The sequence below is a fragment of the Atta cephalotes genome (genome assembly GCF_000143395.1).
Source record: "Atta cephalotes unplaced genomic scaffold scaffold00035, whole genome shotgun sequence".
Taxonomy (NCBI): Eukaryota; Metazoa; Arthropoda; class Insecta; order Hymenoptera; family Formicidae; genus Atta; species Atta cephalotes.
Genome location: NW_012130099.1, coordinates 917537 through 931703, shown reverse-complemented (window position 1 = coordinate 931703; position 14167 = coordinate 917537). Strand labels below are relative to the sequence as shown.

Genomic DNA, 14167 nt, shown 5'->3' with positions numbered 1-14167 from the left:
CTTAAGTATTAAACATTTATATTGATAAGAATCGAAATTGATGATCGAATCGACATTTTATGTTTTAACTAATAAATTTATCACACACGACTAACTAGTGTTGGCTCTCATAGGTATTTTTATACCTGAATGATAATATAACGAACGAATTAACTCACCGATCGATACTGTCGTTGCCTTCGGCTTGACTCCATCCTTGTCCGGTACATTCATTCGCGTGGATCAATCGGAGAAAATGCGGCTAATTAGAATTGAGCGCACTAATTAACGCGACATGACACTCGTTCGTCATCTCTGTACTGCATTCTCGACGCTTGTTCTCTACTCGCGACGTACTTTGAACGAGTAAATGACTCGAAACAATACGCGCGCGACACTGATCCAGACTTTCGTTACGCACGCGAGGTATAGCACTGTGACGTTGGTTACGTTCGAACCGCACGGCGGCAACTTCGCGTTGGTACGCGAGTCGTCGGTCGCCGCATTGCCATATGGCGCGAGATATATCGATAACTACAAACCAAGACTATAACATTAGAAAACTCGTTGCTAATTGCTAATTAATTACTAATCTCTAGAGACAGAATAAAACGTCCTGACACATCGCTCGTTAGTTTATATTAATAATTATTTGAAATTTTTAATTTTAAATATCAAAATAATGAAATTTAATATTAAATAAAATATTTTAATATTACTAAAAAAAATTAAAAACTTAACATCCAAAATATTAAAAAAATAATAAAATATTAAATATTAACATTAAACAAAATTTAATGTTAAGGTATAAAATAAATCTGAAATTTCTCTTTCTGTAATATTTACAAATGTTAGAATAAGGCTCGGTTTTTCATTATCTGATTAACTAGTTAAGCTTAACTTAAGTTTTGTCCAATGGGCTTTATTTTATGATGATGGATGAAGATAATGAAAAATCGAATCTAAGATAGTAGAATTTTAACACATGGTATAATTTCAAAGGAAATTAAAATTTGAATTCAATTTTTGAAGTTTGATAAACCTGATTATCAAACTGCCTGGAAGGTTCTAAAGGATATTATCAAATAGAAAAGAATAAAACTTGTGAAAAGTTCAAAAATTGGATTCAAATCTTATTTCATTTAAAATCATTATTTTTAAAAATGTACATTCATATTTGTCATTTACACATTTTTTAATGTATTTTCGCGGAATCGAAAGTGATACCTAATCGCGATTACATTGTTGAATCATTATGAATTAAAAATAACCAATTACTACGACGATATAACGAATGAATCGACACTTTGATCAATATGCCTCTGAATACTCAACCGACTCCATTGTCAAAATAAATGTATTCCTGTCGATCTTGTCAACTGGAAAAACACGATTAATTAAAATTGCTAATTTTCACGTTACACATGATACGACATTCGCCTGTCACTTCTCACAGCACTTTCAACATTTGTCGCATATATAACGCTCTTTGACGAATAAATTAAGCGAAGTGACGAGTGCACGGCACTCTCATTTAGATGCGATGTACTGCGATGTTAGTCGTATTCAAACACAACAATTTCGTATCACTATACTATCAGTATACTATCAGTATCGCAATGCGATATATGTATACTGATTGTGAATCATAAATCAAAATCGTTTAAAATATGGTTGATTACTAATTTTTAAATTCTAAACTGTAATATAGCGTTGCGTTTAAAGTGATTAGCGTCTTTGCGGTTCAGAAGAGAATTAGTTATAATTATTTTCTGTATATATGTATACAAAGATGTTTCAAACTGCTTTTACATTCATTAATGGCAGATTTCTGAAAATTCTAATACCAAAATGCTGAAGTCATAATAACTTTTAAATAAAAAATTCATAAACACATCCGTAAATAAAATTAGATTAACATGTGAATAGCGTAAATGATTAGAATTAATATTAAGATATGTATAGTTGATCACAGAAAGGTTATTGCAACACTTTTTTTTAAATGAATTTCAAAATGCGGTTTTCTCACCGAGGGATTTTACTTATGGATCTAACCATTTACGTTTGATTGCTCTACGCCCAAATCTGAGTTAATAAAAAAAAAGTGTTACAACTTTTTTGTAACTGGTTGTACATTACCGGAAATTTAAATTACAATATTAAGAAAGAAATTTCATTTTGACAAAGCCAAATTTATAGGTACTTTGAAGGAAACGATGAGAATAAATGGTTAAGGTTCAAAAGATTAAATACAATTTGTTGCAAAATATTAAATTTTGGGACAATATTTTATAATTTAATATCGAGTGCTTGAATACAAGTCCTAATTTTTATTGACAACGTATTGTACAGATGTCTAATATTATCTTGTGATATGCAGTATTCCAAGTTCGTTCCATTTGTCACGAGACAGAGGAATAAGATTTAAACATGGTATCTGCATCCTTCATGAGTTAACCCTTTAAAGAGAACTTTCAAAGAAACTTGAAAGAGATCTTGTTTTCTAAAAATTTTTGAAATCGCTGATTCTGATCTCAGCACATTAAAATTTAAATTTCAAGAAATAATTTGATTAAGTGAATCTTGGTTTTAGAAAGTTCTTGATATAGCTAAGACTTAATGTAACTTGAAAATAACAAATTTCAAATGCTAGAATAATAATCTCCAGTGAAAGACATATCTAATAAAGAACTGTCACAGAGTTTATAATCAGAATTTCAAAGCCAGTTTAGAAATCAGTTTGAACTGTTTATGTAGCACTGATTTCAAATAAATCAAAGTTGAAAATTTGATATTACTTAAAAATTCTCTAAAAATTTTATGTGATAATTAGATAATTTTTAAAAAAATTCTGTCCGTTTTTTATTAGATTTATTCTTTCGAATTTTTATTTTTGACCTTAGATTTGAATGAAGCATTATCAAATTACATTTCATAAGTCAAGTTTCATAAAAATGATGCATAATATTGCATAACTTTGAGATATCTTTCAAAATTCTTTATGAAATATCTTAAAGATATTTCTATAGAATTCTTAAAGAGATCTTGAAGTTATTGAATCATATACAACGCGTCAAAAGGCCATAGAGAGTATCGTGAGAAGTGAGCCGAGTTATCGTCATAATGTGTTAATTAGTACGCAATTTCAATTAACGTGCCTCCCTGATCTGTCTGATCAACAAGAACGAATGTCCAATTTGACAATGGAGAATGTCCAATTAGAAATACATCGATCAGCGAGTCAATTTACCTATTATATTGTAGCAACTAACTAATTGCTTATTTATTTTATTCGCAGTCCTTATAATCAAATCATATTACTTTTTTATTCTTTGCGAGAAATACATGCATGTACGCGCCCGAGTACGCACACACTCACATGTGTCAAAACATCAAATTTGGTAATAAATAAACGCATATTCTTTGTTTTTTTAATTTTTTTCTTACTCTTAAATTTCTTATCACAGTTGTCGGAAAATTTCCGATTTCAATGCTAAATAAAAAATTCAGACATTTTCCAAGACAGATTCAGACAAAAGAATTGCTAATAAGTTATCTGAATATTTCTAATTTTGGTGTCTGAATATTTATACTTCGTTTAAAGTAATTAAAATTTCAAGTTTGTTTGTAAAACTTTAAATTGCTTATTATTAGTCTTTAGCAACAGAATAACATTGAAAAATTTGACTAAAGAAAGCAAAAAACATCCACGCATCGAGTTATAAAATCAATCTGTCCGACTTTTAAACATTGCTGCTTTCAAATATATTGTTTAATTTTTTAAACACTAATTCTACATATTTATAGAAACTATTTTGATAATTAAGATAGATTATGTAAAATTATTTTCAGGAACCCAGATTTGACAGACAAAAATGTGTCCGAATTTTTAGGCAATTTTTAGGCAGCGATAAAGCTTGTAGCTCTATGATTATTACTTCTACAGTGTTAGTAATAATAATCTTATCTGTATAGTAATTATCTCAAACATAAAAAAATTCTATTGTAATGATAATTTCAAATACTATAATATAGTAAAATATCAAGATATAAATGGTAAATAAAATAAATTTTTTTGTTCAATAAATGTAATTGCAATTATAATGAATATATTATAACAATTTCTTAACATTCGCTTACTATTTATAGGATGATAATAATAATTGTATTAAGAAAAACTAAAAAGTTTTAAGTATGACTAGTATTATATATTTGCATAGTTAAAACAACTACATAAATATATATAATTGTAAAAATGATTATAAATTGTAATAATTGTAATAATTAAATTAGAGTAATTGCAACCACTTTTATCTCTCACAGTCAGTAATACAATACAGAATGTATCGCCCTTGTTACACGTTATGTATGAAGATCTGTTACTAGCAATTTATATACGCATAGCACGAAATATAGATAGTTAATCATCGATCATTAAAAGGGATGCATGTTGGTACGCAGCATATGGCTTAATCATTTGTGCTGAGAGCCATGAAAGGCTATAGAGAGTCATGGAGGGTTAACATGACAAAAATAAATCTGACTTTTAATATGATTTGTTTCTTAAATATAAAAATTTGTACATTATTATGAAAGGTATAAGATCTGAGAAAATTAATTCTGTACCTCTATTTCGGAAAAAAAATTCGCAAAGTTGTGTGCGTGTAATGAAAGAAACTAATTATATATATTTATATATATATATATATATGCTCATTTTTGTGAGTAATTTATTATTTAATTTAATAACTTTAATATTTTTAGTAAAAACAGATAAACAATGGAAAGCGAACATGGTTATTGATTTATTATTTTCATATAATTACTTAATATCAGTTTTTATATTTATGAAATACGACTTACAATTAGAGGTATTCATATATACGTTCGTTACATAAATATATCGCTTCACAAAAAACTAAGCGCCTAAGAGACGTTTAACAAAGTATCCTGGAAAAGCATAAATTCCGCATGCTACTAAAAGCACAAATAGTGTACATGTAAGACAGTATATTATTCGCCATCTATAATAGCGACAAACGACGAAACGAAACGCTCTCCATGGATTACGGAACCAAGAGAATGAAGTATCAGGCCGTCTGTAAATCACAATACAATGCCATAATAATAATAATTCTCAATAATAACCAATAATTGGAAATATTGAATATAGAAGAGGGTTAATGTTATCAAAATAGAATATTATTAAGGAAACGATATTTAAAAGCATTTAATTTTAATCTTTGTATTAAACTTAATGTTTAATTATAATTCAAGTAAGCGTAAGGATATAAATAAAAATAAAATTAGAGTGAGAAGAGACGAACTTCGGAGGTGGAAGATTTTGAGGTGGATTCCTTCCTCGGCCGGCCGGTTGATTATCTGCATCTATTGCTTTCAACATGTATATTTCCATTTCAATTTTACCCTGCAGTGAAAGAGGATATATATATATATATATTATGCGATGAAATATTATCTAATAATTTTAAGTCTGTTTTCTATTGCTACACTTTCTGAACTAGTACACATAGTGCAATAAGTTAAAGTGAAACAAATATATGTTTGTTTCACTTCAACTTATTGCAGCGGTTCAAATTGCAGCAATAAAAAGCAGATCTAAAATTATTATCTAAGATTATTATTATTTTCATCTTTCTTCAGAATAGTCCTCATCTAATTATGCACATTGATATACGTATATAATTATACATATTTATTTTATTTTATAATTTAACTAAAACTTTTGTAGTTTTGTAACATTTTACCGCTTGAACATATCTACCGCTGTCAATATCACGCATAAAAGGCCACCAAGCTTTAGTCCGACTAACTTTGAATAAATTTATTGTAGGTAATTGGGGTTCGAGTAATTTCAGCGTACAGTTTTTGGAGTTTGAACTTCCACGCGGCATTCTGGACAGGTCTAATGTCAACTCTCCTGCAATACGTTGATTTATCGAAAGTATTGTAACATTTATACAATATGATACTTCAATTAATTATAAGCTTGGTATAATTTATTTTTCCAGACACGTAAATAATTTTTGTTTCACGAAATACATTTTTCTCTTTACGCGCAAAATTTTTTATTTACATTGCAAACATAAATAAAAAATTGTTCTACAATTTATACAAACTGAATTTACATATGTATCCGAGTTGATTTAAAAATAATTGAGTATAAAGTGAATTATGTGATTGTTTTGTATCGAGTATTTTATCAAGTATTGTATCGCATGCGAGATTCATTTAGTTTAATTTCGACTATCATCAATCGATATTTTAAACATTACACAACTATATTGAAATAAATTGATGGCTATTTTACCTATAAAATCATCCGAAGAAAAATGATCACTGTCCCAGACTTGTAAATGAAGCTTGCAAGGCAACTTCTCCTCGATTTCATTTTTAGCGAATATAAACATTCTTCTGCGAACTATCATGACATTCTCGCCTTTCGAATATGTGATGCGAAATACGAATCTCCAGTTAAAGTTACCTTCACCGGTAAGAGAGTTGTAGTGGACGTCAGTTTTTTGATAATCCTCATATTGAATCCATCTACGCATATATTATTTCGAATATATAGAGAACTTAGCAATAGCGAATCGATCGATTGTCTCTACCGTAAAATCAGTTATTTTATTGCATTAAAATGAAAATTGATATTACAATTAATATTACAAATAATTGATTAAAAATTAAATTATTGTTGGAGATGAAAAATAATGGTAAAATAATTTTCAAAAAGAATTAATTTTTTAAGCTTATATAAAAGTTATCACCATTTTTTAAAATGAAATTTATATATAATTTTTTTATGTAATATGATTTCTTCAATTATTATGCATATAAAAGTACTAAAAGTACTAAAAGTAGAAATATCGAAATATCAGTAGTCTATAAGATATTTTGTGCTTTATTTTAGAATATTCTGACATGAAATATAGAATATCTTATAAATTATTCATTTTTAGATGTTAGATTTCATTTGATTTACAAAATTACTTTTTCAAAAATTAATTTTATCATTATTTGTGCCTCATTAGACTACTCTTGTCTGAAAAACGTTTTTTTTCCGTATCTTCTTTATTTTTCGAGATATTTGAACCATTATGTTTGAAAATTTTAACCCTATATATTTGATACAATAATAAAATTAAAGACAAATTTATTCGAAAACTATATAGAATTAAAGCGGAAGAATCAATACATACAGATAATTTAAATTACATTTTACTTACGATATCCTAAATTAAAATTTATGAATTGAAAATGAAAAATTTAAAGCGAGATATATTCGAATTCACAAAAATTGTCTTCAATATTACCTGTAAATATCACAAGATAATTTCCACCTTTGATTTTAGATTTTTGCTCCAATTTAAATTACTTGAAATATCTATATTAAATATGGCCGAAAATACACTTATAAATTGTTAATCAGGAGAGCTAATTAATCGCGAGCAATAATGTGATATTTGATCGAATTCTCGGATGTCATTCCAATGCTTCTTTTATTATATGTAATCGTTAAATTTAATGAAAGACCCATCGATCTTATACGTTTGGTAACATACCCTTTGACATAAATGTCAGAGCATTTTTCTCCGGTGAGGAATTGGCTCTCAATCAATGGCACGTCTTCGGTATTCCAAACAATAACGCGAACTTCATATTCCTCCGGTATTGGGGGAGCAATATTGACCGCTGGTTTCGGTGGAAATTGTTCTATTCGAAACATGTCGATCCACATTTCGAGTTTGCCCTAAAATGCCATTTTTATACAGAAAACTTATAATATAATCGTGTATTGCGAGAAAAATATACTAAATTTTAATAAATAATAATGTTTGAATCATACTACCAACATTTATAATAGTTACGGAAAATAAATATTTGCTAACTAACAAATAATAATTGTTAAGTTAAATTAATGGTTCTTGTAAAATAAATATGTTTACATTTAGTAAATATTTGACTGATATTATTCAATCAAATATTTCTAAAAATTTAATATTTTTTTCTCAATATATAATTAATATCTAAGGTATTTAATATCTTTAAAATTTTAAATATTAGGTGTAGTAAAAAGAAATCCATTATTTTTGCATGAAATTGAATGGAAAAATAATGGATTTCTTTTTACTACACCTAATATTAAGGCGGAAATGTTTTTGCATTGTTACAGTCTAATAAATTGATAAACTTATATATTTTTGAAATGGGATCTAACAATATTGGATATTAATTGTATCCATGATTATCGTCACTTACAATTAGTCATTGCATTAGAAATTTTGATTGTTTACAGCTATTTAAACAAAATTATTTGGATGTGTGATTGTAAAAATTAAATTTTATTATAAAAATATGATGTCAAATAAGGATTATTATTATTATAAAGAAAATACATATCCGAATAAAAAACTTTCAAGGTCAAATTAAAAAAATGGCTGGATTTTACGGGATTTTTTATTCAAAGCTTCTAGTTTTTTCGATAATTTTATCTGTAAAAGAAATACTCATCTAATGTAAAAATATCGTAATCATTTTCAAGTTATAAACGTCAACTAATCATCAATCGTCAAAGTCAACCAATGCTATCACATTTGAAGTTTATATCAATTTATATGTAGTATATTGATTTTTAGGATATATTTTATTTTTATTATTTATTTTGTTTTTTAATTTTTTATAGTTAAGCATTAAATACTTTTCATAATCAACTAATTATTTAACCTCTTTCCTTAATAAAAATTTAAATAATCACAATTAATTACTCTATTTAAAATAATTATTAAAGGTAATTGAAAATTTAATTTAGAGATCATCTACGTTTTATAATGAATAAAATTATATAATAATTATGATATTAAAAGTATTCAAATTATTATTAATGTCTGTAGTAATAACATTATTATTATTATTAATTTTAATATTTATTGTATAACTTTACAAAATAAAAAAAAGAATCAGTCAGAATTTACATTTTACACGAAAGCTTAATCTTATTTCTTATTTATTAATTTTACAAAAAGGATTATTAATAAAATCGTATGTTTCTTATGAGGAACGTAAAAATTTGGTGTGTAATAATTAATAACGTTAATAATAATTTAATATATGCGAATATTTTTTATCAAATTTCGTTCTTATATTAAAATACAGCGATAATCTATTCGAGAATAGAAAGCATTGAATTCGGCGTGGTTTTATTTTATAAAGCATCGAATATTTCGAGTGTTTGGTTTGACTGGCATGTAGCCTTGGTGTTTGTCATTGCGATGTATGATGTATTTACAAGGTCGTCGTGCTATCATTCGCAGGGTTGAATGGATAGGCAGCAGCGCGTGTTGTCGCGTTATCACTTCGCAAAACTCGGTTAATCCCTCTGAATAATTAGTGATTGTCAATTTTCCATTAACTTTCACAATTAAATTTTTAAACCCATCTATTATACTATCGAAGCACACATTCCGCACGATTTACTTGTATTATCAAAAATAGGTAAAATGTGTGTATTTATAAGGCAATAAGATATATTATTGGGTTGTCCGGAAAGTTCGTGCTGATGTTGAAGGAAAATTGAAATTTTAGTATACATTTATTAAATTATATAAGTTAGTCGGCACGAACTTTCCGGACAACCCAATATTTACGCTAAATAATCATGGAAGCTCGTATAAATGGAGGCCATTTCATTTCTTATTTATTCTTATATACAATAGAAAAAAACTATTCTTATTTCTTTTATTTTATTCTTTTATTCTCTTTCATTGTATTCGTATTATGTAGAAGAGTATTGTAGAGAAATTGGAGCAACAGGACATGGGAATTTTATAGACCGTTCTTGTTTCAAGATTGTTTTAAGTAATGTCTTGTGATGCTAATACACGGCTCTATGATCGATTTATGACATCTTAAGAGATTGTACTTAAGACAGTCATAAATATGAGAACTGACTATTAATGCCAACCATAAATTATCTCTTAAAGAGCAGGTCGCGATGTACTCGAATCCGAGCTGAAAAAATAATTACCTCGTGTGAATAACAAGAGATAATTATTTCTTCAGCTCGGATTCGAGTACATCGCGATCTGCTCTTTAAAGCCCGTGTTACACTATGTATGAATAAAGGATTGGATTCGTATTGCGAACTGTGAATCATTGATCAGCCAATCTAATTCGTAGTTCGCAATCCGAATTCAATTTGCGTAAGATCTTAAAATCTTTGTCATACTACGCATTGTAAACTGAGAATGGCGAATGAGAGATTAAAAACTTAATCAATCGGATAAATTAAATCTATTTTATTCTGATTAATGAAATTCCAATTTTCAATTCGCTATCCTCAAATTCCAATGCGTAATCTATACAGAAAGAAAGATTCTTTAAATTTAAATTTAATAAATGTAGTCATTGAAATAGTCCAAACAAATTGATTCTGTAAATTGAGAAACATAATTGATTGCATTCAACCTAAAATTTTGAAATTAAACAAAATAGTTTGCATTCAAAATTAAATTGTTTCAATGAAATAAACATAAAATCGAATTCAAATAAATCTTTCTCTCTTTGTAGCTAACACAAAGCATCAAAGTTGTCGTTGATTTAAATACAATTTTACTATTACTTTTGTATTAAGAACGCAGAATGATACACGTGTCGGTAGATTCAAGTTACAGAAAGGACGTGTTCGGCGTGTTAGGTGTATATTGTTTATTATATCTATTGCGTGTAGAATTTCGCGAAATTTATTTGTTCAATGCTGCACGTGTGCAATACTGAGTCTCAATCTCATATTTCTCAACGTTCCATTACGCTTTAATTAACAATTAATTTGACTTTATCGTATTGCATGTGAAATCGCTAATTTTTTGTTTATTAACCAAATGTCACTTGTATAGAATTTCAGATTGATTACGGATTGAACAGCGTCGCGATATTTAATTAATAAGCAAAATTATCAATTTCATATTTTAATATTCGCTATCTGATAGATAGAGTAACTTAGTGTATAAATATCATTGATTTGAGAGATAAAATCTCCCGAAATTTGTCACATTCTGATAATTAATGCACCGTGTAATTAGCATATTTTCACGGATAGCAGTTATATAAATATTATAAACGTGTAATAAATGAAAAGCAAGAGAAAATGGAGAGATTGGGAATCCAGTCATTGGACAACGAAGCAGTCACAAAGTAATTATAATGTTATATTTGGCTAATACAAATAATATAATATTCTCTACGCTTTACAATCTCATGATTAACTGTCACACATCAGTCCGAACCATTAGCTCATGTACGACTTTCCTTTTATCAGTTGTTTTTTAATTGACAGCTTGTCGTTAAAAGAGAATCACTCTTCATCTATCACTCTTCTTCAATCAATCCGTACCGAGTGATATCTCCCACAAAGTTCCACAACTTTGATCTAAAACATTCTTTTTCTCTTTCTCTGTGATTTCCATATATTTGAATGTTAAAATAAAATGGGACACGTTAATGTATATCAAGAAAATTACGTTCTCTACGTTTGTCACTCAATGCTCACTTTTCACACAACACATAAATATGCAATTAATTTTATTTTAAAGACACATCAATGGTATAAAACCAAAAACATTTTATTTTAACACAATAAATAATAAATTTCTAATCTAATTTTTGTAACGTTTCCTAGATCTAGTAGATAAATAATTGTTATTTTATTTTTCTAAGAGATAAAGGATTTCCAATAATGAATTTAGGTTTCATCATCAAAATAAAAAATGCTCTATTTTTAGCATCTTCCTTTTCTTTCTTAATTTTTCAATTCCTGAACAAAACAAATTTTAAAAGATTATATCGGCGATTTTCCTCTAAATTAATACGCAATATATCAACTTTATAACTTGAAAATGATTGAAATTGTGATATTTTTATGACATCAAGACTTTCAATTTCAATTATATATTTTTTAGAATGTATTCTTTTATCATTATGTCACTGTAGTGCAGTTCTGTATGTCAACAGTAACAATGGAAAACGTCGAACTTATTCATATATAGACCAAAATATTTTACGATGATTTTTAATCTGATCGGAGAAATGTAACTCATTTGATAGACGCGATTAATTAAAATAGAAAAATTATTCTTCCACGGGAGAATGTCTGTATCACGGATACAGTCGGATTCCTAACGAACGGAGTTACTTTTCATGGTCAGACGTTGTATTTCATGCAACCTGCTCAAGACCGGGTCTCTTAACGTTGAAAAGTGGCCGTCTCTCGACGTGCTCCGGTACCAGAGCGCATCCGCAAATAGGAAAATCTTGCCAGTGATGAAGCACACTGAGAGCCATGCATTCTTCTCTGTCTGTCGGCGCACATTGATTATTTAGTGTAAGTTTCTTAAGGTTAGTTTCTTATTTCTCTTTTTGTGTGTAATACAAATTTGCAAAAAAGAATTTTGTTTATTTTTGGATCTCTTGAAATGAATATCGATAGAGAAATAATAAACTAATGAATCTAATATTAGCTGAAAAAAGACTGTCAGAGGGGAATCAGCAAATTACCTAAGAACACAATCAATACATTGAAATCCAAATATGTTCAATGTATATTTATATCAAATATATATTTATCGCTTATCACTCTTTCTCTTCGGAGATAAACTCTAAGAGATCATGACATATTGATCTGAGTTTCTCTATTATAACTCACTTCCAGAGATTTAGTTGGATCAGTAACAATTGTTAGGTATTATATGTTAGATGGTATCAAAGTAATCTACCCAGTTCAGAGAAATGATTAGTTAAATCATCGATGATGAATGATAAACATCAATGAATGATAAATGTTGTCTGATATTTTTCATACAGCAAAAAATAAAGTTTGCAGTAACATTGTTATAACTAATAAATGTGCAGTTTACTTCACTAATTTTATTGGTTTTTAGATATATTGTAGAAAAAAGCATTCTAAAAATTTTCTAAAATTCAGTAGAGGATAGCATTGCTTTAGAAGATATAACAAATTAAAATTTCACAATAAAACTTGTATAAGTATACTTTCCACATAAAACAAGGTTCCACTTTTCACATAAAGCGAGGATCATTCCATATTCCTTCTGTTTATGAGGCAAAGCGAGATTTATACTGTTATTTTTGTCGGTTTTCAAGCGTACAATCTTCACTGTTCGTAATATGTCATAAACTATGTCATTTCCCACTTATTATTTATAAATTTTGCTGTATTCCATTTAATATTTGTGAGGAATTGTCTGAACGCTATCCTCTATAATGTATTTAAAGATCAATAATATCGGTGAGATATAACCTAAACTACACATTTATGTTATTCATTCGTAATTGTGATTCAACTGAAAAACTCAAAATTTGTCTTGGAACAAACTGAAACTCTATTTTTTGCAATTCTATGAAAGAATCGTATATCTACATATTTTAAACTTTTTAATCTTATATCATAGTCTTGAGATTAAAATCGGGTAGAATTCTTCTTTCTCAGACATCTTTTAAAGATAATTTAAAAACAAAATTACATGTTGAAATAATTTTAATTATTCATGAAACAATTATTCACAAAAGCTTGATTTCAAATTCAGAAAGCAGTTGTTAAAACAATTAGAAATATATTGTATAAATAATGGACAATAATTTCTTATATTGCATATTAATTATTAATATGGCAAACATTATGTGATTTATATATAAAATTAATCATACATTGTATCATTAATTTAAAACCTAACATTATTTAAAAAAATTAAAATTATTTACAATTTGATTGGAAAAATATTTTAAAATATAAATTTATTTACTTTTTAGGCTGTTTTATTTTATAATTAAATTATATTTTAATTAATTATATTTTATCAAATTTGTAATATATTACAATAAAAAGTTCTAATGGAAACAATATATTTTTTCATTTTAATTATATATTTTTACAGTTGAAAAAGCAATAAAATTATTTTAAGCAAATTGTTTATAAATCATTGAAGAATAGAAATAACCGCAGTTTAATCTGATTTTCAAAATCACATTTTATTTTTATCAAGCAAAACTGTGGAAGAAAATATTAATAATAAATTGATCTACAAAGATAGAAAGTTTTTCGATTAGTTGGTAGCAAATCTCTAGATAAAATTTTTTAGATAAAATGTTAGAT

At 27.3% G+C, this 14167-nt stretch overlaps 1 protein-coding gene across 1 annotated transcript in view; it reads right to left on the bottom strand.

Annotated features, from left to right (window-relative positions):
- Positions 1 to 4897: 4897 nt before the first annotated feature.
- The window catches only part of LOC105621655 (otoferlin-like), a 29046-nt gene continuing 19776 nt past the window's right edge, over positions 4898 to 14167 (bottom strand). Inside the window, exons 13-18 of the mRNA XM_012203123.1 lie at positions 12223 to 12353; positions 7566 to 7753; positions 6311 to 6546; positions 5748 to 5920; positions 5307 to 5407; positions 4898 to 5078 (exon numbers count right to left, since the gene is read on the bottom strand). Of these exons, the coding sequence (XP_012058513.1) occupies positions 4898 to 5078; positions 5307 to 5407; positions 5748 to 5920; positions 6311 to 6546; positions 7566 to 7753; positions 12223 to 12353 (1010 nt within the window). The remainder of the gene's footprint in view (positions 5079 to 5306; positions 5408 to 5747; positions 5921 to 6310; positions 6547 to 7565; positions 7754 to 12222; positions 12354 to 14167) is intronic.